The sequence below is a fragment of the Leptonotus elevatus genome, chromosome 13, assembly GCF_054856555.1.
Source record: "Leptonotus elevatus isolate MCC_2025b chromosome 13, RoL_Lele_1.0, whole genome shotgun sequence".
Taxonomy (NCBI): Eukaryota; Metazoa; Chordata; class Actinopteri; order Syngnathiformes; family Syngnathidae; genus Leptonotus; species Leptonotus elevatus.
Window position 1 is genome coordinate 14,302,922 of NC_141251.1, and position 26,246 is coordinate 14,329,167.

The 26,246-nt window shown below is 39.7% G+C and overlaps 3 protein-coding genes across 9 annotated transcripts; 2 read left to right on the forward strand and 1 right to left on the reverse strand.

The window, feature by feature from the left end:
- Positions 1 to 3: 3 nt before the first annotated feature.
- On the reverse strand, positions 4 to 16,001 carry mrpl14 (mitochondrial ribosomal protein L14). 5 transcript variants are annotated; one of them, XM_086093038.1, is made up of 6 exons: positions 15,913 to 16,001; positions 14,945 to 15,066; positions 14,313 to 14,474; positions 10,939 to 11,030; positions 861 to 942; positions 4 to 485 (listed from the first exon to the last, which is right to left on the reverse strand). In XM_086093038.1, the coding sequence occupies exons 4-6, from the start codon at positions 10,943 to 10,945 to the stop codon at positions 116 to 118; spliced, it is 459 nt and encodes a 152-aa protein (XP_085949164.1). In that variant the 5' UTR covers positions 10,946 to 11,030; positions 14,313 to 14,474; positions 14,945 to 15,066; positions 15,913 to 16,001; the 3' UTR covers positions 4 to 115. The 5 variants fall into 5 exon arrangements, with proteins under 5 accessions (XP_085949164.1, XP_085949165.1, XP_085949169.1 ...); XM_086093039.1 differs by having other exon boundaries at positions 14,945 to 15,083; positions 15,913 to 15,951; XM_086093043.1 differs by lacking the exons at positions 10,939 to 11,030; positions 14,313 to 14,474; positions 14,945 to 15,066; positions 15,913 to 16,001 and adding an exon at positions 2,323 to 2,473.
- On the forward strand, positions 1,431 to 18,660 carry LOC147163933 (mechanosensitive cation channel TMEM63B-like). 3 transcript variants are annotated; one of them, XM_086093035.1, is made up of 24 exons: positions 1,431 to 1,854; positions 4,253 to 4,474; positions 4,574 to 4,653; positions 5,780 to 5,821; positions 9,480 to 9,570; positions 9,657 to 9,694; positions 9,768 to 9,910; positions 10,072 to 10,123; positions 10,210 to 10,318; positions 10,398 to 10,468; positions 10,830 to 10,910; positions 10,994 to 11,117; positions 11,797 to 11,930; positions 12,052 to 12,189; positions 12,272 to 12,425; positions 12,976 to 13,082; positions 13,190 to 13,276; positions 13,383 to 13,448; positions 14,335 to 14,497; positions 14,632 to 14,737; positions 14,882 to 15,049; positions 15,173 to 15,288; positions 15,371 to 15,442; positions 16,566 to 18,660. In XM_086093035.1, the coding sequence occupies exons 2-24, from the start codon at positions 4,277 to 4,279 to the stop codon at positions 16,740 to 16,742; spliced, it is 2,517 nt and encodes an 838-aa protein (XP_085949161.1). In that variant the 5' UTR covers positions 1,431 to 1,854; positions 4,253 to 4,276; the 3' UTR covers positions 16,743 to 18,660. The 3 variants fall into 3 exon arrangements, with proteins under 3 accessions (XP_085949161.1, XP_085949160.1, XP_085949162.1); XM_086093034.1 differs by having other exon boundaries at positions 1,432 to 1,854; positions 16,563 to 18,660; XM_086093036.1 differs by lacking the exon at positions 5,780 to 5,821 and having other exon boundaries at positions 1,432 to 1,854; positions 16,563 to 18,660.
- A 1,263-nt stretch (positions 18,661 to 19,923) lies between these two features.
- On the forward strand, positions 19,924 to 25,659 carry LOC147163934 (zinc transporter ZIP9). Its single transcript, XM_086093858.1, has 7 exons — positions 19,924 to 20,364; positions 20,513 to 20,627; positions 20,710 to 20,844; positions 21,082 to 21,144; positions 23,111 to 23,196; positions 24,854 to 24,988; positions 25,067 to 25,659. Exons 1-7 carry the CDS (start codon positions 20,269 to 20,271, stop codon positions 25,313 to 25,315), a joined length of 879 nt encoding a protein of 292 aa, XP_085949984.1. The 5' UTR covers positions 19,924 to 20,268; the 3' UTR covers positions 25,316 to 25,659.
- The last annotated feature ends 587 nt before the right edge of the window (positions 25,660 to 26,246 follow it).

The following is a 26,246-nucleotide window of genomic DNA, read 5'->3' on the forward strand; positions in this document are numbered from 1 at the left end:
GCATTTAAGGTAAAGGTTGTATTTATTGTAAGCAAAGAGATGACTGTCAACAGAAACTTGAGTCTACTAAATACAATAATGTAATTTAAAGGATGACAAGTGCAGAAGAGTCCAATCAAACAAAAGAACTCGCAATTGCCAGCACCTTTGAATAGTCCCCCTTCATTTTTGCACGTAAATGAGTTGGTATGGGAACTTTAATCCTTGTTCCTGTTGGGTTCCCATTTTCCTCGAGCAGAATGACGTTATTTGAATCAAAGCGTGGATTCATTCGGTCTCCAGGCATTTTGTGACCAACAATTAGTGCTGCCTTCTTCTGTCCTTTAATGGCAAGTAACACTTTGTCACCAACTTTTCCAACGCCGTTTTTGTTGTACACATGGATCACTCTTGGAGGCCGGTGGTAAGGTGTATTTCCAAGAGAACTGTTATCCACCACTCGCACTCTGGTCATTTTCTGAATGGCAGCTGCAGCAGCGGACAGACTGGAGAAATTTGAGATATTTGACATGATGCTCAGTCAATAATCATAACGACAGATATGGACAAGCTTTTCAGGAATTTGACAATGTGAGTACAAAATATGTATAATATATAGTTTTAAAAAAGTGAGTTAGAATATGTTTGCTTGAGTTTTGTGATCCAGAGGTTATGAGATATAAAATGTGATTGACAGACCCCAGGACAATTGAACAAATTGTACATAAACGCATACACAGAAGGATAAGATTAATAGTGGGCTTACACAATGCTCAAAATAGATTGCTGTTGGTGAAACAACTTTTCAACATGATCTGTCAAACAACACACACATCGTGCAGGCTGATGTTTGGTGACCCGTGTACTGCCAGAAAACTTACCCGAATGTCCTCTGAGGAATTAAGCACAATGTATCAGCGAAGAGCCCGGTGACAGATCTTGCAAACAGGTGCATCGCCATAGCTACAAAGAATAGTGTTTAGGATCATATAAACGTACAATAAAGTATGTGACTGTGGCTAATGCTAACGCTAGCGCTCGCTAATTATCGCATGGCAAACAAAAAAGCAAGGTCTATTATGATTATGAATCAATCGGAATAAATTTACACACAATTAAAACGCCTGCTTTTGATCCACAGAGCTAATGGTTTTGTTAAAAATATTAATTATGTTACCGTTCTTCCTCAGTCCACGCCAATGTCAAAAGTATGACGTCATTAATCAGCGACAAGCGGCATTTTTTTTTTTAAATGCCGGAAATACGTACCCTTTTTTAGGTTATCTACATATTAACCTATGGGCACGTAAATAAAATAGCACAAAAAACAAACAACACTTATGTGACAGATACAGCCATAGATATGATACAACTGCCCCCACCCACTTCTGCATTACGTCATAAACATACGCTTCTGCTTACAGAAATATACAGCATAGATTCATCCCAACCGCGAAAGCGCTGTTTAAGTGATCTGCTGCGAAGCTGCTCTACATTTCCAGAAGTCACACGTCTATGGCTGTCATACTCTAAGCATGATCTGAGTCTCCGCCAGCTAGACTGGTCCGTCTTGAGAGTTGTCCAACCGGCTGCATTGACATGCACGAAAGTCCCTGCGTTGACGAGCGCATCATTGTAAACAGGTTAATGGTATACAGTTTGCTTGACTATCTTTTAAAAGATCTCATAACTTTACGTTGTGACGAGGGAAGTTAAACTTAAAAAACAAAAATCCATGTAGTTCGGTCGACTCCCAATTGTCTTCGACAACATCGAGCAGCTAATAGCTAGCGTCAACGCCACGGTTGACTGCTAGCCTCATTGACGAAGTGACAAGTCCACCGACTACACCGCTCGTTTAATGCATACGGAAAGGTAAGTCTGCCGGTGTGGATTTGAGCTCAATCACACCATTTGTCCATATTTGAAACGATGGCGAGGTTAACGTGGCCGTTTGGTACTTCTAAATAAAGTTTATGCTTGACAGCTCGATAAGTAAACTGAGAAAAGTGATACTGTTAGCGTTAGCAGGCTAACTAATACCCTCAATAAACGAGTGTGGTAATTTTTATTACCGGGTCAAAGAACACTACATAATTGTAATAATAATTCTAATGGCCCGGCTGACTTGAGACAACTGCGTAGGAATGCTAGAGATTATCTCTGGTCTGTCATCTGATGATTCCATGTACGTAATTTACAGGGACACTGTAAAGATACCGAACGATATGTTGGGTAATGCAGTTGTAGCTCTGAGCATGTATAAGAATTCAACCCAAATCGAATCAGCAATTTACATAGCGGTTGAGTAATGCAACCTCCTGACGTTGTATTTCCACTAACCAGCCACAAGTGCATCGCGTCAAGTGCATTTGCGGGTCTCAGTAAGGATGGCTAAGCAGCAGTCCAAAAGTGTGCCGTCGCGTAGATGAAGACACAGCTGGTTGTGCTGTGTCCTCCTTGGGCTCACATCGGCCCATTTGAACCCTGCGGTCTCTATTGGTTTATTGTTGGGCTCTAGCTGCATCTCGCTGCAGTGATGTCACAGCATTCCTTGGAGCAGATAAACGACTTAGTGTTAGGGCAGATGAGCAGCATCGCCGCTAATAGTGAGTGGGTCGAAGGGCAAATATAAAGGAGTGCAACTGTGTAAACACGTGTACCAACACTCCGGGAAATCAGTGTTGTTTTGTTGCCTTTGTCAAAACATGCAAAACATGTGAGCCATAAACTGTTGCCTGTACAGTACACAGTAGTGGGAAGTAACGGAATACGTAGTTGCTCTACTCAAGTAGATTTTGCAGGTATCTGTACTTTTGAATGTTTATTTTTTTTTACTCTCACTCCCTAATATGAAAACAGATACTTTGTACTCAGAAAAGATTCAAAGCAAGGTATTCCCAATCCATGACCTTATTTGAGAGAATTGTGTTGTTGGCTCTAAGACTAATTTGTGGCGATTGTGTCGTTTTTCCCCCCCCTTCTCAGTATGCCCACTATAAAAGTTCATAAAAGAGGGAAACACAGTGTGGAAGTTTATTTTTGTTGTGCCAATTTATCAAAAAATGCTATTGTGTATTTAATGACAGCAAACATTTTATTTGCCCTCTTAAATGCTTTTCACTTTGTACTTTTACAACACAAGTAAGTATCCTTACAAGTGTGGATACTTTTGCCAAGAAATATGTTTCCTGATCATCCATTTCTAGTCTACGGTCTTCAGATTTATTCCCACTGCTTATTAAAAAAAAATATTGATGTAAATACTAGTTAATCCTTTCGATGCTCACGCAGCTGAAGTGTGCTAAGCTATCGTCAAGTCTTTAACATTTTGTGTCATGTTTAATTTAACTTGATGCCAGCACGAGTACTCAACTCGAGTATTCAATACTAAATACCGATATATAATATTCCCCCCCCAAAAACAATCACACATAATTTTTTCTTAAAAGTTGCCTAAAATGAATGGCAATTTTCTATTCTTCTAATTTATAGTTCAGGATCGTAAAATGGGATACTGGTATCAGCCGTCGTCGACATGTAGCATCCCGATAAAGATCCTTGGTATCGGTACTTGCCTATCATTAATTTAATGCATTTTTCCCCCCCTGAAAAATTGGACAAATTCCAAATTCAGTCAAGTTCAACATTGTATGCTGCACTTTTCTCTCAAACATCTCCTCTGACCTTTGTTTCAATTTTCCGATCTCTGTCTTTACAGTAAGTGTAAAGGCGAGTGTTGAGGCTTTTTGATGGTAACACTTTTCACTGTCACTGATTATTTCTATTTCCGTTATTTCTTGTGGAAAAGGAAAATGCAGTACTGCAGTTAAATTGTACCTAAAGTAGTAAAATATAAGTAAGAATAAGATGATCTATCCATTTGAGTTTGTACATCTTCATTTAGATAGGAAATGAGAGAACCTCTTAAATGCTTGAATTTGATCTGGGAAGCGCCTAATTTACTTGGTATGGAGCGCACCAAAAACATTTTTATTGTAAAAGCACAAAATGGGAAGCGAAAGCTGATGCAAAGAAGAAAAAATCTAATAAAATTGTGGATGTCATATGTGTTGTCAGCAGTTGGGCATGTGACGAATGAGAAACGTCACCTTTGTTCTAAGAGGAAGATGACAAAACTTTTCATCTTCATGCTTCTCGCTAGATCTAAATCTGTCTTAATTGGAATGGAAAGTATTTTCTGCTTATATCTTGTTTATGATTTACATCACTATCTAGTGAATGTTGAAAACGCACTGGCCTTTCTTTACAGATTCTCAGCATGTTGCAGTGAGTGATGCAAGTGCCGGTATTAGGGATGGCCATCTGGGGGGCACAAGCTTGCTCTGACTCCCAAAGCTGTGCCACAACGCTGCCACCCAATGCCTCCTCCAAAGAATACTGCTACTCGGCCCGAATTCGCAGCACCGTGCTGCAGGGCTTGCCCTTTGGTGGCGTACCAACTGTCCTCGCCCTTGACTTCATGTGCTTTTTGGTGAGTACATTTATCCTATAAATGTTTTCCCAAGGATTACCAATATTCGATTATTTATTATTCTAATAGATTTTTTTGCAAATAATTGTACGCTTTTAGGGCTTGCTGGTTGTGTTCTCCTTCCTGAGAAAAGTAGCGTGGGACTATGGGCGTCTCGCTCTCGTCACCGACGCTGACAGGTAGAGTACATCAAATTGATAAGTTTGAAGTATTAGCGTTACTCTTATTTATGGAAGAAATTAATGACACCTTACTTATTCAGAGCCATGTGACGCGTCTTAGGGTCAGGAAGGCATTTTCTGTAGAGCTTAGTGTGGCAGGCAGCCACTCAGGATCTGTTTTGTTTTTTTACAGAGTCATTGTCATGGATTAGGTTACAGACAGGAAACGTGCGTTTACCAACAGTGAACATATGCTCACTGCGTGCATCAAAGGGAACATATGCCTTGTCAGATTTTGTCTCAGACAAGACACACAAAAAATCTATTGAATACACACTGACACAGCAAAATGAAGCAATCTTAGGTTAACTGAAGCAAACCTCTCGAGGTTTTGACCCAGACAGGAAGTCGATGTCAGCAGCACATGCTGTGTCTGGTTTAGTCTAAGCCCTGTAGGTATAATTAGACCTGAAGTTCGTGAGTACATTTAGGTTAACAGCAGTATTGTCAAATGAAATATCCTATTAACATCTAAAACACTTTAAAGCCATGGACTCATACATGAATTAAACACTGTATTGCTTTGTTTAACAAACTTTACATGTAAAAATTTATGGTTGATTTAAAAAGAAAACATTAAAAATAAAAATAAAAGTTTCAACAACAATTGTCCCCCCAAAGATCTGATTCATGAAAGTGTTTTTTTATTTTTATTTTTTAAACTATGATTATTAGTGAAATAATATTACCAATACATACACATAGCAAGATTAAAAAACGCGAGAGAACACCGCAAACCTTGACTCTGAAAAAGTTCAACTCATGACACGCTGCTTTATAACCCACATTTCCCAGCTGTGGATTTGGATTTTACTCCTCCACTATTTTTGCAGCTGCGAGCAAACTGATAATTGGGTTGTAGCGTAGCGGGATGATGGGAGGGGGTGGCAGCCGCCTGAGTCATTTGTCAAATGTTATTTATTGAAAGCAGACTCTATTTCAGTGGTCAAAGTCAAAAACAGCGATCCGCTACGGTATCTGTTTATTGCGAGAGAGTGTGTGATATGAACTGAACCCGTCCATATTAGCAAGCAGACTTGCATCGTATCCGCGCAAGTAAATGCTTTGCCTGTCTTTTCACCAGGAGAATGGATCAGCATTACAGTCGTCTGGATGATCGGGAATAGTATGTTCTGTTTGTATATTGCCTTTTTCTTCTCTTGCTCCCTCTTTGTGTGTCGTTAACTTAGCTACCACTTTTAGGTTTCCTCGTCCTTGGTGGTTTAGTGTTTCTCGTCCAGGTGTTTCCCAGTGCCGGGGTCCTAAATGATTCTCCCCCCTCTCCATGCCAATGTCATTCTTGTGCTGCTGGGTGTCCTTGTCTTTAATTAGATCTGCGCGTACTAATCTCTGTATTAACCTCTTTCTGAATCTGAATCATGGCCTCCTGCGCAGCATGATGCACACAGACAAGACACACTTGAGTAGTAATGCTACTTCATCTATTCTTGATTACTACGCTAGAGACAGCCCTCTCTAATTTCTTGCTAGAGTGAGGTTGACATCATTCTCCTAACAAAGCTACCATATTTTGAGCTGCAGCAGAGCCCATTTCCTGTACATTTAATCAAAATATATGCTCATCTCGCTCCCACGTTTGTGTGTAGAACAGGGGTCAACAACTTTTTTTCAAAGTGATAGCTGTGCAGCCCCACTAGTCTAAATATGGTATTCTGGTTAATATTGTGTTAGTGGAATATGAGTTAAGTTTCTTGACAATAATATGTTATATGTGACCTCACGAGTCTAAATATGACATTCTAATATAACATAACATTTTTGGAATATGAGTTATGTAGCAAAATCCAGCCGTTTTTATCATTTTCAGGGGGCAGCCATTTTGACACTTGCTGTCGACTAAAGATGACATCAATGTTGCTCTGAGGTAACAACCAATCACAGCACAGCTTCAGAAAACAGGTGAGCTGTGACTGGTTGTTGCCTGAGCCCTGAGCAACATTAATGTCATCTTCAGTTGACAGCAAGTGGCAAAATGGCCGCCCCTTGAGATGGATAAAAACAGCTGGATTTTGCTTCATAACTGATATTCCCCAAAATTAATATTAAATCATTCACTGCCATTGACACCTATAGATGTCCAAAAATCATTTTAACTATTTTTATTAGTTTAACATTATTTTTCCATTTTGTTAACTCTTTGACCGCCATAAACGTTATAAAACGTTTAGCATAAACCTAGGGAAGGGCGCAGAGGACGTTAAAAGACGTCCCCTATGTTTTTTTTTGTTTTTTTTGAAAACGGGTGCAGGAAAGCCTTGGGCAGCTGTGCTGAAAGTATCAGGCAGATCTGATTAGTAAAAGACTCGTTTTGGCCCCTAGAGGGCAGCGATGACTCTCTTTGCACAAGGTTGGATGGGCCGCCCACCGTGGGCGTCAGTAGAAGACGTGAGGCGGAGCTAGAGTGTTGAGGAGACAATGGCTGAATAAGTCCACAATGGCTGACCAATCAACCGGTTGCAAGCAGCTCACGCTTGAGCATTTTTTTCAAAGACGGAAAGCATCAATCAATACTAAAAAGCGCATTGATGTCGACGATGATGATGACTCCGAGCTTGACGCCAAAGTTGGAAGCCTTGACGCGACTGTTATGATCACGTAGTAAGCCTCACCGGCTAAGCGCGGCTAGCGCTGCTAAGGCCGGAAAACGCGCACAATAGCCGACCGGGTACTTCTACACAATCGGACATTCGATCGGGCGATGGAGAGTTGGCATCGACCAATGCAGATTGATGATGATGATGATGATGACTCCGAGCTTGACGCCAAAGTTGGAAGCCTTGACGCGACTGTTATGATCACGTAGTAAGCCTCACCGGCTAAGCGCGGCTACCGCTGCTAAGGCCGCAAAACGCGCACAATAGCCGACCGGGTACTTCTACACAATCGGACATTCGATCGGGCGATGGAGAGTTGGCATCGACCAATGCAGATTGATGATGATGATGATGATGACTCCGAGCTTGACGCCAAAGTTGGAAGCCTTGATGCGACTGTTATGATCACGTAGTAAGCCTCACCGGCTAAGCGCGGCTACCGCTGCTAACGCCGGAGCTTTCACATGCGGACATTTTGTCGGACAATGAAGATTACCCCGAGTCCAATGCATATTCATCGGAGGAGCGGGTACAGTCTGATCACGGAGAAGACACTGTTTCTGGACTACGATGCCACCATGAATGGAGTGGATAAAATGGATCAAAACATCTCTTACAACCCGGTGTAGCAACTGAAGGACACGAGGAAGCGAGACGTAACGAAACCGTAGCATGATCCTGATATTAGACTTGATGGCAACACACACTGCAGTATATACTTGCTATTCCCCGGAAAAAACGGCCTGCAAGAAAGTGGAGCACGCGAAGAGGCAATCTGTTGTGCAAATGCTGTTGCGTCTTCTTGCACGCAGGAGAGTGTTACAAAAAGAAAAACTGTCGTTGAAACATCCACATATTTGTAAATAGCACCACAGTTGCACACATTTGTAAATAGTTTGCCAAATTGTTGTCAAATTGTTACACTGTTGAATGTAAATAAACGTATTTTGCTATCAAAAAACACTTTTTCATTCTTGGTGGTAGTGTTTTATAGAAGTAAAGCACTATTTAGGTGTTTGTGGCATCATTCATGGACAAAAAGAAGTGTAAAATTCACTAGAATGCATGAAATAATATCGTTTCACTAAAAGCTTGATTTCTCCGTATTTTGGTCCAAAACAGATGAAATTGGGTCAAACTAACCATTTTCTATTGTTGATTACTAAAGAACGGAATAAGGTAGAAACAAACTTTTCTTTCATTTGGTAGTACGTGTGTTTCCATAGTCCAAACAGAACATTTTCTGTGGACCTCGAAAGATCAGTCAAAATGCTTAAATCGGCTGGCACTGACGGCATCCCTTTTCTGAAAACGTCTGGCAGTCAAAGAGTTAACATGAGTATAAAAACCTAGATTTTTTTGTACATTTAGAACAGATATAAAATTTGTGATTAATCGTGAGTTAACTAGTGTCATGCGATTAATTACGATTACAAATTTTAATTGCCTGATGCCCCTAATTTTTAATGTTTTCTTTAAAAAAAGAAAATACATTTTTAATAATGTTTTAATTTTAATTTTATTTTTTTAAGAAAACATTATTAAAAATTAGGGGCGTAGGGCCATTACAATTTTCAAACGTAATTAATCGCATGACTTCACTATTTAACTCACAATTAATCACAACTTTTATATCTGTTCTAATACCCCCAAAAAATTATATGTTTGCATACTTTTGTTAACAAAAGTGGGTAAAAATGTTAAACTAATAGAAATAGTTCAAATGAATTTTTGATGTCTATAGCTGTCAATGGCAGTGAATGAGTTAATTAGGATGTCATATTTAGACCCGTGAGGTCACATATATATAGCATACTATTGTCAAAAAATGCTTACGGTTGACTTCCATTTTAAGGGAAAGCATCTTGGCTCTGCTGAACTCAGAATGATCTGCTTCTTGTTTATCTCTGGGTTTTTTCTGGGGTGAGTAACAGAAGTTGTGAAGTTCAACATCCAAGACGGACCTTTGATGCCCTCGTGGTTTGAAAGTATAATTTCTACTGTTACACCTCCAATGTGCCAATTCACCAGAAATGCAGTGTGAAAGACGCTTGTGTTTGTACGTGTATAAGCTTTCCCATACTACTAATGGCAGTCTCAGTGTGTTGAGACACAAATACTTTGTCGTTACACCAAGACAATGCTTTGGGTCGTGTTTTATTCACACAGTGTGGCCGCTGCCTTGACAACAGAGGTACCTGAACGCTATGAGCGCCTCACCTCCGTTTCCAGCTCGGTAGACATGGATCAGAGAGACACCGTAAGATTGCCATTGCTGTTACAGAATGGGCAATTGTGTTTGGCCCTGTTTCGTTCATATTACAGTGTTGCTCTCCTCTCTTACAGGGCTTCTGCTCATGGCTCACTGCCATTTTCCGCATCAAGTAAATCTGCCTGCTCTTCATTATTAATAAAAGAGACTTAAATGAAATATAAAACGATGTGTTTTCCCTGTAGGGATGATGAGATAAGGGAGAAGTGTGGCGAGGACGCAGTACATTATTTGTCCTTCCAGCGCCACATCATCGGCCTACTGGTAGTGGTGGGTGTGCTCTCTGTTGGCATCATATTGCCTGTGAACTTCTCAGGAAACCTACTTGGTGAGTCACTAATGGATGAGACCACTTTGACACATAATTATCATGTGAAGCTGTTGAACTACTTTGGCTCGGATGTCTTTCAGGAATAGCCGTTGTTACTGTTTAATATTTCATCTACTATACTCTACAACAAAATACTTGTCATCTATGTTTTTCCACAGAAAACAATGCTTATAATTTTGGAAGAACTACAATAGCAAATCTCGATGCAGAGTGAGTGATTCTTGGGCAGTCATTTTAGCGCCAATGTGATTTACCGTCTGTGTTGCTTAACACTGTCAACTGTTTATCTTACCCAGTAATGCGCTTTTGTGGCTGCACACAATATTTGCATTCCTCTACCTGCTACTGACAGTATGCAGCATGAGAAGACACACCTCCAAGATGCACTACGCAGAGGATGACCTGGTTGGTTTCACAGAATTCACTTCACAAGCATACATTTAAAAATATATATTTTTAACCCCCCTCCCCCAATGGACTACAGGTCAAAAGAACACTATTTGTCAATGGACTCTCCAAATATGCAGAAGAAACAGAAATAAAGCAACATTTTGAGTAAGTGCTTTTAAAAAAAAAAATCTGTGATTTCATATGAAATATCTCATAACATCTCTTGCATAGCTTCTCATTTCCTACCTGCTTATGTACTCTAACTGCATTAGAGTATATAAGAGCCATGCTTTTTCCTCTTAAAGTTTGACTTGCCAAATATGTATCCTACATGAGACAATGGCAGGCCTATAAGTATAAATGCCCGTAACAGAAGCCCGATGAGCAGAATTATGCAAGTCATGTGTCCTTTCCTATTAGTGAGGGGTGCTGCTTGGCCCTAATCCCACTTAACCACCAACATTTATTAAGCAGTATGTTGTCTCCACTCTTGTTGTAATACAATTCCCTCGCTCCTTTTTAATAGGCAAGCGTATGAAAACTGCGGTGTGCTGGAAGCCCGCATCTGTTACAATGTGGCCAAGCTGATGAATCTGAACTCTGAAAGGTACCAGTTTGTTCAAAGTTTGACTGACCTGGCATCGATGAGAGCGATGTCGTCAGTGTGAAGTATTACTGTTTTGCATGCAGGAAGAAGGCAGAACGCAGCAAGAGATTCTTCCTTGATCTGCAGGCCAAAGAGCACATAACCACCATGATAAACCCAAAGCCATGTGGACATCTCTGCTGTTGCATCATCAAAGGTTGTGAGCAGGTCAGAAGCGCACTTCCATTCTTTATAACTTAAAACCATACACCGCTCGAGCATTGTGGCAGTCAAATGTTTATTTTCTTCTTTTTAGTAGATGTTTATAGCTTCTTGCCAGATCATTTCAAAAAAGTGGAGGGAAAAAAAGTCTACACACCCCTGCTCAAATGCAATTTTTTTGGTGATAGAAATAAGATAATTTCAAAATATTTTTCACCATTTAAGCAGCCTATGATCTGTATTTACAAAAATAAAATAAAAAAAGATAATGTGGTTGCACCAGTCTGCAAATTTATGTTAAATTGAGTTGGCACACACCTGCCACCCTTTTAAAGTGCCTTTGATTAACACAAAATGGAGTTCAGATGTTCTAGTAGGCTTTGACCTGACATTTTTGGATTTCAAGAAGCCTGAATGTTTCCAACCGTTCATATATCCCTCCGAACTTGGCTATTTGACTATGGTCTTCTATTATTACTTCTCCTTTCAAAATTGTATTTTTTTTTTTCCAGTTGAGTTGTAGAGTCTATAGGTCACATTAAGGGTGGAAAAAGTTTTGGTCACCAAAAAAAACTGGCATTTGATCAGGTGTTTGTGGCTTTCTATCCACTTTATGTTCATTTCACAAATGTAATTTTAAAGTCCCTACAAACAAACCATATTTGGATGTTTATCTCTCTCACAGGAAGAGGCTGTTAGTTATTACACCAAGCTGGAAGCTGAATTAAAAGATGGCTACAGGAAGGAGCGGGAGAAGGTCAACAGGAAACCTTTAGGAATGGCATTTGTCACCTTTCAAAATGAATCTATAACTGCTATGTAAGAAGTCCACTGTTAATATATATATATATATATATATATATATATATATATATATACATATAAATTTTAAAAAAGAACATCTAAACGCAGTTTAACCATTTTTCTCGGTTCATCTTAGAATCTTGAAGGATTTCAATGCTTGCAAATGTCAAGGCTGCCAGTGTCGCCGTGAGCCTCAGAGCTCTGCAGTTAGCGACAAACTCCAGACACACAACTGGACTGTGAGCTACGCCCCTGATCCACAAAATGTGTACTGGTGAGTGTGAATTAAAGTCAGCAAATATGTCTTGGCCACTCTGGCTTTTGATCTAACCGCTAGATAACTTTTTATCCCCTAGGGAGCATCTTTCGTTGGGAGGATTCTCATGGTGGATCCGCTGCTTGATTATAAACTGTGTCCTCTTCCTCCTCCTCTTCTTCCTCACCACACCAGCCATCATTATCTCCACCATGGACAAGTTCAATGTTACCAAACCAGTGGAGTACTTAAACGTGAGGCAATTTAAGGGTTCATTCTAATCTCATATCATTTACATTATGCTTTATCTTCAGCCATCCGGTTTCAAAATTTGACAAAGTGTGTGAATAACAAGTACCGTAATGAAGTAATGGCTCACCACAAGCTATCTTTAGCATTTGCAGTAAAATAACCTTTAAAGTCTTTACCGGTAATCTTTTGTTTGTATGCAAAAGTAATCGCCGAGTGCTCGATTTCCGTGCCCAGCTCAAGTCAAGTTTTTGAACTCCGCATGGAGGCGGGTTCGACAAAAGTTTTTATATTTTTACATACATGCGTTGTAAGAAAAAGATGTGATTTTTATACTTGTGCACAGCTGCACCATCCGTCTACAAATACAGATTTGTGTATGAAAATCTGTCCTTTGACTTGCTATATCTGCAGCCTTGGAAAGGTTTGAAATAAATTGATTGGAAAAATGCACTCAGTACTAAATGGAACATGTACCTAAAGATCAAACCGTTTGACTTCAGTTGTTGAGTTCTTGTCTCAACATCTCAATGTGTGTCTGTTTGTTGTCCACAGAATCCAATTATCACTCAGTTTTTCCCCACCCTCCTTCTGTGGTCCTTCTCTGCGTTACTTCCTACCATTGTCTACTACTCTGCCTTTTTTGAAGCCCATTGGACCCGGTAAGCTTTTTACTTTGAACAGTCATTTCAAGATGTACTGATGTTGTGTGTGTGTACTGTTTGTTTTGGTTTTCCTAGAATGATAGTGTGTCCTTTTGTTCTTACAGGTCCGGTGAGAACAGAACTACTATGCATAAATGCTACACTTTCCTAATCTTAATGGTGCTCCTACTGCCCTCCCTTGGTCTAAGCAGGTACTGTATATTTTTGTTTTCAGTGACAAGAGTTTGTAGGCTACTACGTTTTAGTATGTAATCTTATTGTTGTTATCAATTTAACATTTTTCTTCTTTGTCTTTAGTTTGGATGTCTTCTTCCGGTGGCTTTTTGACAAAAGATTCTTGGCAGATGCTAAAGTGCGATTTGAGTAAGTTGCATGCATACATACAATTAATACTTTGCTGCACTTATTCACTGAACTGAATTTGCGTTACCAACATATGCTATTATTTCAAACAATCATTTTACACTGGAGCAGTTTTAATATTTTTAGGATGCACATTTGTACTTAAAAAGCAATGTTTGTGAAAAAATAGGGATGTTCAATACAACTTTTTTTTCATGATATAGCATTTTTCCTTAAAATTGCATGAAATTAATGGAATTTTTTTATTATCTTTTTTCCATTTGTTCCTAAAATGCATACCGGTATTTTGTATTGAACACACATTAAAATTAATGTAAATAAATAAAATGCCCATCCCTAGTAAAAAAAACAAAATAAAACAAAAGATGTGGTTAAAGCTGCAATATTTGCAAAACTTTTTTCCCCAAAAATAACTTTACAGTAAGATTTTTATTTGACCATTTATGACTGAAATGCCTTCTAATTAGTAGATTAACACCTTAGCTGTTCACAATGGATACTCCTGCAAGCCTCTGGCCAATAGTTTTCAGACTGGATTCGGGTTAGAATTTCCCGCGCCCTGTCTGCGGATGTGACCTAATGTGCGTGGTGTGTATGCGAAGAACGGTATGTGCAGTTTAATTTTTCGTCAGCAGGTGGCAGTAGCGATTCGAAATGGAATATTCTACATTCAGTAGCTTTAATTGAGCGCTATAAATAAGCCATGGGTATGATTGTCTGTCCTGTAACTGGCTAGCAAACCGTCCAGGGTGTTTTTCCTTTCTCTAGCCTAAAGTTAGCTGAGCTCCTGTTACCTGCTAATGAAGGCAAGCAGTATAGAAAACGGGTGGATGGATTTGAATCCAAACTATAAAGTGCTCTGACCTGTCTGTGGTATCCACATCAGGTGTGTGTTCCTTCCTGACAACGGAGCCTTCTTTGTGAACTACGTCATTGCATCAGCATTCATTGGAAACGCCATGGACCTGCTCAGGATCCCCGGCCTGCTTATGTACATGATCCGCCTTTGCCTCGCTCGATCTGCAGCTGAGCGCAGGAACGTCAAGAGGGTTAGTTACTACATTTGTTGTAGCTTTATGAACCACATATATTTTTATCATTTTCTTCCTGGTTTGAAGATTACAATTGAATAAATGGCTCAACTAAATAAATATGTGATATTATTTATCCTGTCATTCTGTAGCATCAAGCTTACGAGTTCCAGTTTGGAGCGGCCTATGCCTGGATGATGTGTGTCTTCACAGTGGTCATGACCTACAGCATCACCTGCCCGATCATCGTACCCTTTGGTTAGTTCTGCTTTTTTAAATTTGCACTGGTCTGCTATTGCTTACGCCACCTGATGCAATTATGTTGTTCTGTTCTTCATATGCTCGCTCATCAGCCAGCCTAATTGGATTTGCTCTTACGTCATGCTCCACTTGTCTACCCAGGGCTGATGTACATGCTGCTCAAACACCTAGCAGACAGGTACAACATGTACTATGCGTACCTACCTTCCAAACTGGACAAGAAGATCCATTCTGGAGCTGTCAACCAAGTGGTGGCTGCTCCAATTCTTTGTCTATTTTGGCTTCTTTTCTTCTCCACGATGCGCTCTGGTAGGAAAGCACTCCATCTACAGGCCACAAATGTCTATGACGCGCATGATCAGTATTTTTTTTTCCCGTCATGGCAATTTAAAGCACCTGATTAACTGATGTCCTCCAAATTTCCTTTCCCAGGGTTTTCAGCTGCAATCTCCATGTTCACGTTCGTAGTTTTGATTATCACAATCACAATCTGCCTCTCGCATGTCTGCTTTGGACATTTTAAGTATTTGAGCGCTCACAACTACAAGGTAACCAACTCTGTCAACTTAATTTTTGGGGGGGTTAACATTTTTCTTAACTTCAATTTAAAAAAAATATTGTGCATTCCAGATTGACACTCACGAATTAGGTGTGACTGAGAATGGGCGTACAGAGTGCACTACTGACTCCAACAAAGCTGCAGTAAGTAGTCAGGCACAAATATTTGTGTATTTCAGGGACTCTTGGCTGCAGCCATTTTGATGACTTCCATATATGTAATGAAAGGAATTCCTCCCACTGTCCAAATAGATCAAGTTGGTGTAAATGGCCATACCCTGACCAAATCCTTTATTTATTTTTTATTATGTTGAATTGAGTGTGTTTTACCAGTTAATGGTACAAAAACCTGGTGACTTATTTGTGATTTGGTACTATTAGAGACCATGTGCAGTCATCAACCACCATGAAAATTAAGTACAAATGAACACAATACAAGTTCCCAGATCAAGACCAAATACATTGAAGCACACAAAGAACAATTACCTTGTTCTACTTGCCAACGGGTGCTAATATAAGATTAAAGACTCCGTAGCTAACCTTCAGAGAACAGGACACGACTAATGGGACAATAGACAAATACAATGACATAAATGAAAGCAAAGAACATTTACCTTTGGTTTGTTGTGGACAGTATTTAGAGTTTTCAGCCTCTTGCCTGTAGTAACATCCCAGTTTCATGTACTTAAGCTCCTCCTCAAGTCTCAGAGAAACCTTGTTCCTCCAATTCTCTGTGACATCGTTTTGAAAGGCTCGCTGATAATGCTTTGTGACACAGAGATGACATGTAAGAGTGTAGATGCCGATCTCATCAAGACAAGTAGGCGGACGTGAGCAAATGGCAGGGGCTACGTGAAAACATTTCGATATTCCCATTTTTGGTGAAACACTGACAAAAATATGCAATAATTACACCTTAATCATGGCCTCATACCGTTTGGCCTTTCTAAACTGGAGTTTGGGAGTAGCTGGGACAAATCCAAGCTTTTGCTGTATGCAACTCATGCTTTTCTTTCCTCAAACTGACTCACTATAAAGTCCTGATTAAAAGTAACTATTCTCTGCCACTCAATGCAACCCTCACATATAACAGCAGGGGGCGCAGTAACTCATATACATTTGGAGTCCTTAGCAAATAACCTACATTGTAATTTTATGATCATGTAGAAAAAAAATAATGTACATTATTTGTTATCATTGGTGCTGCCTTGCAAAGTTTCTTTTGAGAACGGAATTTAATTTTTATTGTTCTCCTCCTCAACAGCAGATGTACATCGCTGAGGTTCTGCAAGACCCAAATTTAGAGGAGGTCGGTACAGGCAGTGGCGAGGACGACGGTCAGGGCTCGTCACAGGACGAGGAAATAATCAATGTGGAAAATGGCCTCAATGAGGACTTCCAGTCCGGAGAGGACAGCCTCATCGATAATGAAGTGCGACACTGAGACAACAGAATGTTGAAACTTTGAGAGGAATGTACTGAATAAATGAACTCAACTGGAAGTGAACCAACAAGTTCACCAAAGCATCTCAATTTGATGGTGGGATGTAAAACTAATGGACGCGTGATGTCTACTAATGATTATATGGATCCTAGCTCATGGATTCTTCCGTACTTACATCGGGACTTTTTGCACAAGCAATGCATGCGCAACAAAGCCCCCGAGATCCTCCACCACAGCGCATGGACCCAGTGAACAAACACAAAGGTAGACAAACATCTGGAAGGGAATGATGTTCTCTCCTTCTTACCATCGTTGTAAGAAGACTTACAACTCTAATAAGCTCGACTTTCCACAAAGGTACCGTCGACAACATCTTCAAAAAGTGGAGATTTTTCCACAATGCTCATGCAATCCCATAGAAGCCTTAAAGAGAATAACACTGTTTTCTTTTAGCACATAACCTCCTTGGGCATTGATTTGAATGCATACATTTCCTTCCAGAGTGGAAGATGAGGTGAGTGGTATCTTAGCACACTACACTGATTGATGCGATGCAGTCAGTCGGGATTGCTGTTGGACTGCTGCTACTGACCCCTGCTACAAGAGGACTTTGAGTTGAATAGGACGGACAGGAGGTTGGTGGGTCAGTCTGTTATGATACTCCGTTGATATTAGTTTTCATTGTATCTTTTTTGTTCTTTTTTTTTTTTTTTGCTCATAGGTTTACATACTTACGCACAGATAGTACAGATACTGACGTTTGCATTCATTTTACGTTGGTAACTGGATGACCATTCGTTTGTCTCTGTCTTGTCCTTGTTAACCTTGGTATAGGCGTTTGATTGTGTATATCCTGTTAAGTGTATTATAAGTTGTTAGCAGCCATGTTACAGCCTCCCGAAGCTGATTTGTAAATTATTTTTAATTAAATTTGGTATTATCTATGATAAAATGTTAAATCACAAAATAACTCGACAGCCACAATTGTGGGTAAGAATCAGTCAACAGCTGAACCAAGTGACATTTGTTAAATGAGAAATGTAGCGCGCGCACGCACGCACGCATACAAAATTGTGGCCTTACTCTGCATCCCCCCCCCCCCCCCAAAAAAAAATATTCTTATTGAGCAGGGGTGGCTGAAAGATGATTTGATTTGGCCCACCAAGCAATTATAAAAACACATTTTCAGGTGAACGGTTCTCCAAATGTGTGGTTGTAATATGTTCAATTGTTGCAACCCCCACCGCCCCTTCACATTTACTACTGACCCTTAGAAGGCCCCGGATACGAAAAGAAAAAAAAAGTTCCCCATCACTGATACTGATCAAGTTAATGGTTCGCATTCACAATGACAACTCCATTAAAACAGCTGCTAAGATTAATAGAAACTCCCACAAGGGGTCCGTTCACAACACCAACACCGAGCATGACCTGTTGTTAGAATGTGTCTGTTATTTTGGTACTAACAAAAGAGTTGTCCGATATGTTCAAGTGGCGTTCTCTTATGATTGTGAGGAGACTGTTCCATACCTCTACATTTGCATACCTCTAATATGTCTTGAAATCTCAGAACGGGTTCCGGAGGAATACTTTGACAACACTATTTCTTTAACTTTGAATGTAGATGACCTCCACAACTTTTGATAAGATGCTAAAGTGCTAGCTAATAGGTGAGCAGATTTGGTTCACTGGACACGCATACATTTTTGTATATAAAAGAGCTAGCAGGTGTAATGTCACGGCAAGGAAATCTATGTGTGTTTGACTGTTTATCCTTAGTGATGTCTTTTCATTTAAAATATTCTGTATAAACTCATCAATATTGTGAATCTTGTTTTAATTAATCTGCTCTGCATCTGTGGACTCACTGGAAATAAAACTATAGTTTTTGTTAACAACAAAACCCTCATTAACAGAAGTTGTCGAAGTTGTTCAGTTTTTGGATAGTTTAGTCATGCTTCATCTCAAAATTGCACATATATATATATATATATATATATATATATATTTTTTTTTTTAACAGCGTATTGAATCGTCTGTTATTGGAGTGAAGGAATCGCCACTATTACAGTACTGACTAAGTTCATTCATATGTACCAGTATGTTAAATGACAAGAAACTCATTGCATCATACCCTCTTGAACTAAGCCGTACCATATCAAATCGAATCAAAATCCTATTGAATTGAACCAAGTGGAAACGTTTTACTTTAAAATTGAACCGTACGTGAATAGCATTGCACCCCACGTTTAGTGATACATACCAAATTGTCTTATAGTGGAGACATGCACACTTGTACAAGTTAAACAACCATTCACACTCACCGTGTCTTAAATGTATGTTTTTAGAACATGGGAGGGGAAAAAACAAGTTTGGGGAGAACATTCTTACCCCAAACCTCTGAACTGTGAGGTAGATGTGTAACCACTAGATCACAACAACTTTACAACCAATGATCGGTAATGATTACCCAGCGTAACGTTTCTGAGTATAACCATACAGTATACAGTACGTAATAGTTGTCATGCACTTCATGTACTGCCTTTTTTGAGGGGGGGTATTTGTCCCATTTATAAATGTTTTTGGGCAAAAACAAAATGTGGTAATGGGTTTCCAGTGGATAACCAGAAATGTGAGAGCCAAAGTTAAATTGGCTAGATTTAGATTGAGCCATGGGTCTGACATCAGCATGAGTTGGGAACATTACCATTATTGCAGTGCTTCTCCATTTTTTGTTACGGCTGTTATGGCTTTATTTCAAACTCTTTGACTGACAGCCCTCCCAGATAAAAGTGATATTTTATATCTAGTTATTCTAGTAGCCAATGGCAGTGGAAACAAACTAAAAAGCAAAGGAACATGTTGTAATGCAACCATTCTAAATATAATAGTTAATTAGGTTTTACATTTGACTGTTATTTTTTTTTCCAAATATTTTTTTTATTGACCAATATTTACAAGCTTTTTATTTTTTATATATATTTTTTAATATATGTTAACACTACGTATTTATTACTCTCGCTAAATACCGTTATCAAAGTGGGTTTGTTTAATAAAATATAGAAGCTGATATTACTTTGAATGATAATGCGCGTGCTTCATAATTTGGACAGTGTAACAGTTTTTGGGGACAGTAACAGAACCAGCCAGAGAGCCATGAACGAGCAAACCACCTTCTAACGCAAAACATGGAAAAAAAGATTAAAGTGACTTCGTGCAAGATGATCATGTTAAATACACTTCAAGGCGTGTTCTATCTACAAAGAGTTAAACAACTGCGACTGCGTGCCCTTTTCTTCTTCCCCTGCTGCTGCTGGTGCAACGACCGAACCGGCTCAGCAGTAGCAGGACGGTTACGAACGGAACGGAGGCTCGACGTGGAAGACGAGAATGGAAGAACAACATGCTTTATAACACATGTTGGCCTCGTGGACGCATGCTGTCACGTTTAATGTAGCAAGAAAAAAGATAACGACACCACTCGTGATTAAAAAAAAAAAAACAGTCGTAAAAACAAGTCTGCGAAATGGACGGGGGTTTGAGCATTACTTTAATATCAGTAGCAATGTTTGTCGGTTGCTTCCTACTCGGATTTATCCCTCTGTTGTTTCGACTTTCGGAGGTAAGTCGCGTCACAAAACATCGACATTTTCCATGTTTAAAAACGATACATTTTGCTAGTATGGCGTGTGCCCTTATATGGCCATTTAGCGGTAGAAACGCGGCTTTTCGTAGCCCTGGAGTTAAAAATACGTGTATGTGTGTTGCAGAGAAGCCTGCACTTCATCTCCATCCTGGGTGCAGGCTTCTTGTGTGGAACGGCTCTCGCCATCACCATCCCTGAAGGAGTGGGTTTAATGCAAGAGTCCTGGTCACACCAGAACGGTCATTATCATATCATAGACACGTGTTCTATTCTCATGCGCGTGTGTATGGTCTTAATTTGGCATCCCCTTTCTTCTTGCAGCTTCTTTATCTGCTGTGAACGAAACCTCCAAAGCAAGAGCCCCCTCGCCTCAGCTGTGGATCGGAGTGGCTTTGACGTTCGGATTCATCTTCATGTTTGTGGTGGATCAGCTGGCCAGTTACTTCTCCATGTGTGGTAGGCCTAAGAAGTGTGACATTTGGCTCATTTGAACTTGACGGAAAATTACTGACGTGAACCAGCTAGCTGACCCTCTGTGTTGAATTTAAAGTAACATTGCTAATCTATATTATATTACATCGCCAGCGCTGATTCTGGTTGGACATCTAACTTCCAAAAGTAGTGGAATTTTTAAATGTAGGTCAGTGCGGCGGAATCACCATGTTGATTTTTATTTATTTTTTGTCATTTCAGGAAAAACAAATCCTAATAGTGATGCCATCACAGCCACACTGGGGTTGGTTATTCACGCTGCAGGTACAGTCATATTAACTCCACTTGTAGTAGTTTGTGTTCACATTGTAATGCACTAGGGCAAAGGGCCATCCACAAAGCAATGTGCAAGACTTCATGTGACTCACGATGTGTGCTTTTGTTTCTTCTCTATTAAAGCCTGGCTTTAGAGTAGTGATACTCAACTTGCAGGGTTTATGTCAACACAGACGTACAATTTTGGTTTCGAACTACAGATCGTCAGTTAATGCTGTACATACTGTAAATATTCACCGTAATTATGATTTTGTCAAAATTGCTGCTCTGAGTGTAGGTTAGTGAAATGGCGGATTCTGACTTTGGTACCAATTTAGGTTGTGACATAAGCGTAAATCATGAACTGATTACCCCCTGTACAGTGACCTATTTCAGTTCAGTGCAGTATATTTACCGCGCCTTTTCTTGGAGATAAAGGACACTTAAGACACTTACCAAACAATAAATACCCTTTAAAACCGCTGTCATCCCTTTCGATGTGAATGAGCTCCCCTTGGGTGGTTTTCCTCACATGGTTTCTGTACCCAACCCTGACAAAAAAAAAAAAAATATATATATATATATATTTTTTTTTTTTACATGGTTCTTCAGGTTATGCATTCGGCGGGTGTGTGTGTGTGTGGGGGGGGGGGTGTTTTGCTGTATTTTGGATGTTTTAACTGTACAGCACTTTGAGATGCATTTTTTTAAATGAAAAGTGCTATATAAATAAAGTTTGATTTGATAAAATTCAAGACTCTGATACCGCTTGTACTTAAGTTTAACACTCAAACCACCAGCTGTAGAACTGCAAGATGAATGCTATAACTGTGCCATCACTTCTATACCTATGTTTAAAAATGACAGTACACATATTATGATTTCATAATATTTTTCAATGCATTTTCTTTTTACTCTTAACTTCACTAAAAGTGGGTCACAACTTAACCCGGGGTGACAGTGGGAGGTTTAATTTCATTGACTTGTGTTTGTTTGTGTAAAGGATTTCCTTGTGATTTAAGTGGCGCCCATTACAAGGTCTGTTTTTCGCCTAGAGCCAGTTGGAATAGTCTCTAGCTGCTTGTGACCCTGAACAGGATAAGCAACATAGAAAATGGATTCAGATTCCTAAAACTTTACCCTGGGTGGATATGTGAAGGATTTCGCATCTTTAAACTATTTGTTTCCAAGGACCAAGGCAGAATTATATGCCTAACATAAGGAACAGATAATTAACTGGCCAACATTTTCAGTAGAGGTGGGAATCTTTGAATGTCTCACGATTCGATTCCGATTTTTGGGTCTGCAATTCGATTTAGAAACAATTTTTGATTAAGAACGCTTTTTGATTCAAAATGATTTGATTACCAATGATTTTTGCTTCAATCTACAGATGTGCAAGGAATTGTAATGATCTACTCTAGTCTGACTCGCTAATGCTAATTAGCGTGCTACTCGCAGCACTTTTCTCACTCAAAAGGACGGCTCCACACTGCAAAAAAACAACTTGTGTATTAGACCGTGTGGAACCACACTGCCCCTCAGTGGCCAAACCGGGTACAACATGAACAATAAATAAAATCAATTTTGGGACATTTAAAATCGATTCTGAATCGTACTAAATGAGAATTGCGATTCTTAGGAGAATCGATTTTTTGGGCGCACCCCTAATTTTCAGGTCACTGGGAAGAAACATTTAAAGGCGACGCAATACATATTGGTCACAATCTAAAGCCGTTCTAAGCCCAGCACAAAAGACAGCATGGATTCTATTTTCTCACGGAGGCAGCACTTTATCACCAAGCCGTCAAATTACACTTGGCAATTAGTGTAAAGATCCTTGTGATAGGTCGATTTTGTGGCAGCCACCAACTACACTAGAAGCAAACAAACTGAATGTTGGCTTTTGAGATCAGCACCCTCTGAATGTTGGCTGCCGTTTTTGTGACCAGTTTGTGTTTTGTTTTGCAAACAGCTGACGGCTTCGCTCTTGGTGCGGTGGTAGCCACGGGCCAGGTGACCGTGCAAGTCATTGTGTTCTTAGCTGTGATTCTACACAAGGTGAGAGTATTACGATGATGAATTATGCTGCATTCAGGACTGTTGGGGAGGTGTAAATAATCCAGAGATGATTTAGTTCCACGCAGAACTGGTGATGCTGAACGACTGCATCTTGTATTTAGAAAAATATAGCATAGCGTCTTTGTGGACTGCCATTGTTCTATGGTGTCACATTACTGAATCTTGGGGCGGTCCGGGTATATCAGCTTCCCTTGAGTGTGTGAGTAGGAACTTCCCTAGTGTCACAGATAAATTTACAACTTCCCAGGTTTCTGGAATGCAGCATAACACATCTGGTTTTACGCTGCAAGACCAAATGCACAATAATGTTTGTTTGATTGTTTGTTTCTGTGTACATTTCAAGTGACGTTTGACATTAAGTGATATTTGATAAGAACTTGCGTGTAAAAAAAACTCCCAAGCGTCGACTTGACACCATGCAGTGACAATATGGAAATAAATGCAAAAGAAATACAAATATTGGCTGGTGACGGCTGTTTTCTGAGGCTGAGCCATGATTGGTCGTTACCTGGGCCATGATACCATTTTCAGTCGACAGCAAGTGACAAAATGGCTGCTCATGAGATGGCTAAAAACGGGTGGATTTTGCTCCTTAATCATATTCCAACGGCGACATTCAACGTAAGGAAGTTTTATGGTTGACTTTTGTTTTGACTTACAGCAGGTGTTTTTAGAGTAATCACCGCTATTAGCAGTGGAAAGGGACCAAGCTCAAGAGCAAAACTGAGTAATTGAAGCCCCCAGCCCCAGATTTGTTTTTTTACTTCTTACATTACTTTACCAACATTAACATAACTTTTTGTTCAAACAGTTTAAAGACAACGGTACAAAATATTCATGAAATGTATGTACATTTTTGACATTGACATTTTTTTGTCTTTAACTCATTCACTGCCATTGTCGGCTATAGACGTCAAAAATTCATTTGAACATTTTTTTTCCCATTTTTGTTAACAAGAGTATGAAAACCTGGATTTTTTTTATTGTAATAGAACAGATATAACATTTGTGATTAATCATGAGTTAACTAGTGATGTCATGCGATTAATTATGATAAAAATAATAATCACCTGATGCCCCTAATTTTTAATAATCTTAAAAAAATATATTATTAAAAAATGTTTTTTTAAAGAAATGATTATTAAAATTAGGGGCATCGGGCGATTAAAATTTGTAATCGTAATTAATTGCATGACTTCACTAGTTAACTCACGATTAATCACAAATTTTATATCTGTTCAAAACGTACCCCCCCCCCCCAAAAAAATTCTAGGTTTTCATACTCTTAACAAAAAAACAAAAAAATTAAACTAATAGAAACTGTTCAAATGAATTTTTGACGTCTATAGCTGTCAATGGCAGTGAATGAGTTAAAAAATATTTTTCATTGTTGTGGCATTCGGCAAATGTAAATAATTTTGGTTATTGTAATTGACCTCGAACAGCAAAAATGTCAGATTTTATGACAGACAGTGCAAAAAAAGTATTTTTCTATAGTGTATGTAAACTTATGGTTTCAACTTTGCTTTTTTTTTTTTTTTAGATAAATGAAGTTTGTTTCTTGAGCCCCACCTCCCAATATCAGAATTGTGTCATTGGAACAACGTATGATAAATCTTTCCCATTTGTCTGCTAGGCTCCGGCAGCGTTTGGTCTGGTCGCCTTTTTGATGCATGCAGGACTGGAAAAGAAGTTCATCCAGGGCCATTTGTTGGCCTTTTCAGCTGCAGCACCAATTGTTGCCATCGCTACGTACTTCGTACTGCACGCGGTGAGACAGCCCAAACCAGTTATCTTGTCATTCGACACTCAACTGCTTTACTAATTGGGAATGCGTTTGTGTCTGCAGACTTGCTCGTCGTTTCAGAAGCAACTCAGCGCAACGGGCGTCGGTATGCTTTTCTCGGGTGGGACTTTCCTCTTTGTGGCCACGGTGCACGTTCTTCCCGACATCATCAGCAATAACGGTCGCGCTCGTGCAGGCCATGTTCCCGGTCAACGGCAGCCGCAGAGCCACTTGGGTTGGAAGGAGAGCGTCACTCTTGTTCTCGGAGTGGGGCTTCCTGTTCTGCTGGCTCTGGGGCTTCATGATGACTGAGAAAGGGGCTTGGATGTCGAAATGACGGGAAATTGCGGCTCGCTCCGAAAGTGAACACGGAGTGAAGCTGACATGCCGAGGAGAGAAATAGACCGTACAGAAAGACATTCTGGATGCAGGTCACGGTGATGATTTTTCCTTGGGGACAAGTGGGACAGTTACCCACAAGATGGCGCTAATAAATGACAGACTATTTGTTGTCTGTGTGGATTAGTTCTTTCAGCACACAGAAGGAAAATCACACATTTAAATAAAGCACACTGCAGGCATTACTACAGGCAACCCGTTTTGTAGCCATGCCAATTATTTTCAAATAAAACAGCACTGTGAGTGCTTTCAGGCACTGCTATGACATCATTGCTTTTCGTTTTGTCAAATACCTTGGGAGACAATTTACCCTTGTTAATTTGGTCCCATGGAAACTCTCCCTTGGGTCCATTTATCACTTTCAGCTTTCCATTGGGTGTAACTAAATGGTGGATAGCTCATATGTTGGCCTTGGTGCACTATTTCCATTCCATAACGAAAAGCTTGGCAGGAAGGTGTTACCTTCAATCAGGTTTTTCTTGTCATGCATGTTAACAGTACACTGAAAAACGCTATGGCTTTAGATGGATAACTATACAGCCTTTTTTTTTTATAGCACTTGTCTTCATTAAGGTGGATTGTGAGTTGGAACATATTGCAGATGACCCACCCGCAAGAGGCGGAATATACACTGGATTGGTCACGAGCCAATTGCAGGTTACTTTTGAACGTTAATCTAACATGCATGTTTTGGTCATGTGGGAGGAAGCTGCAAAACCCACACAAGCACAAGTAAAACGTACAAACTCCACACTAGGAGGCCATATAGCTGATGTTCAAAACTAACTGATTTGTAATTATTTTTTTAATAAGCGCAATTTATTGTTAACTACTGCTACTAAGA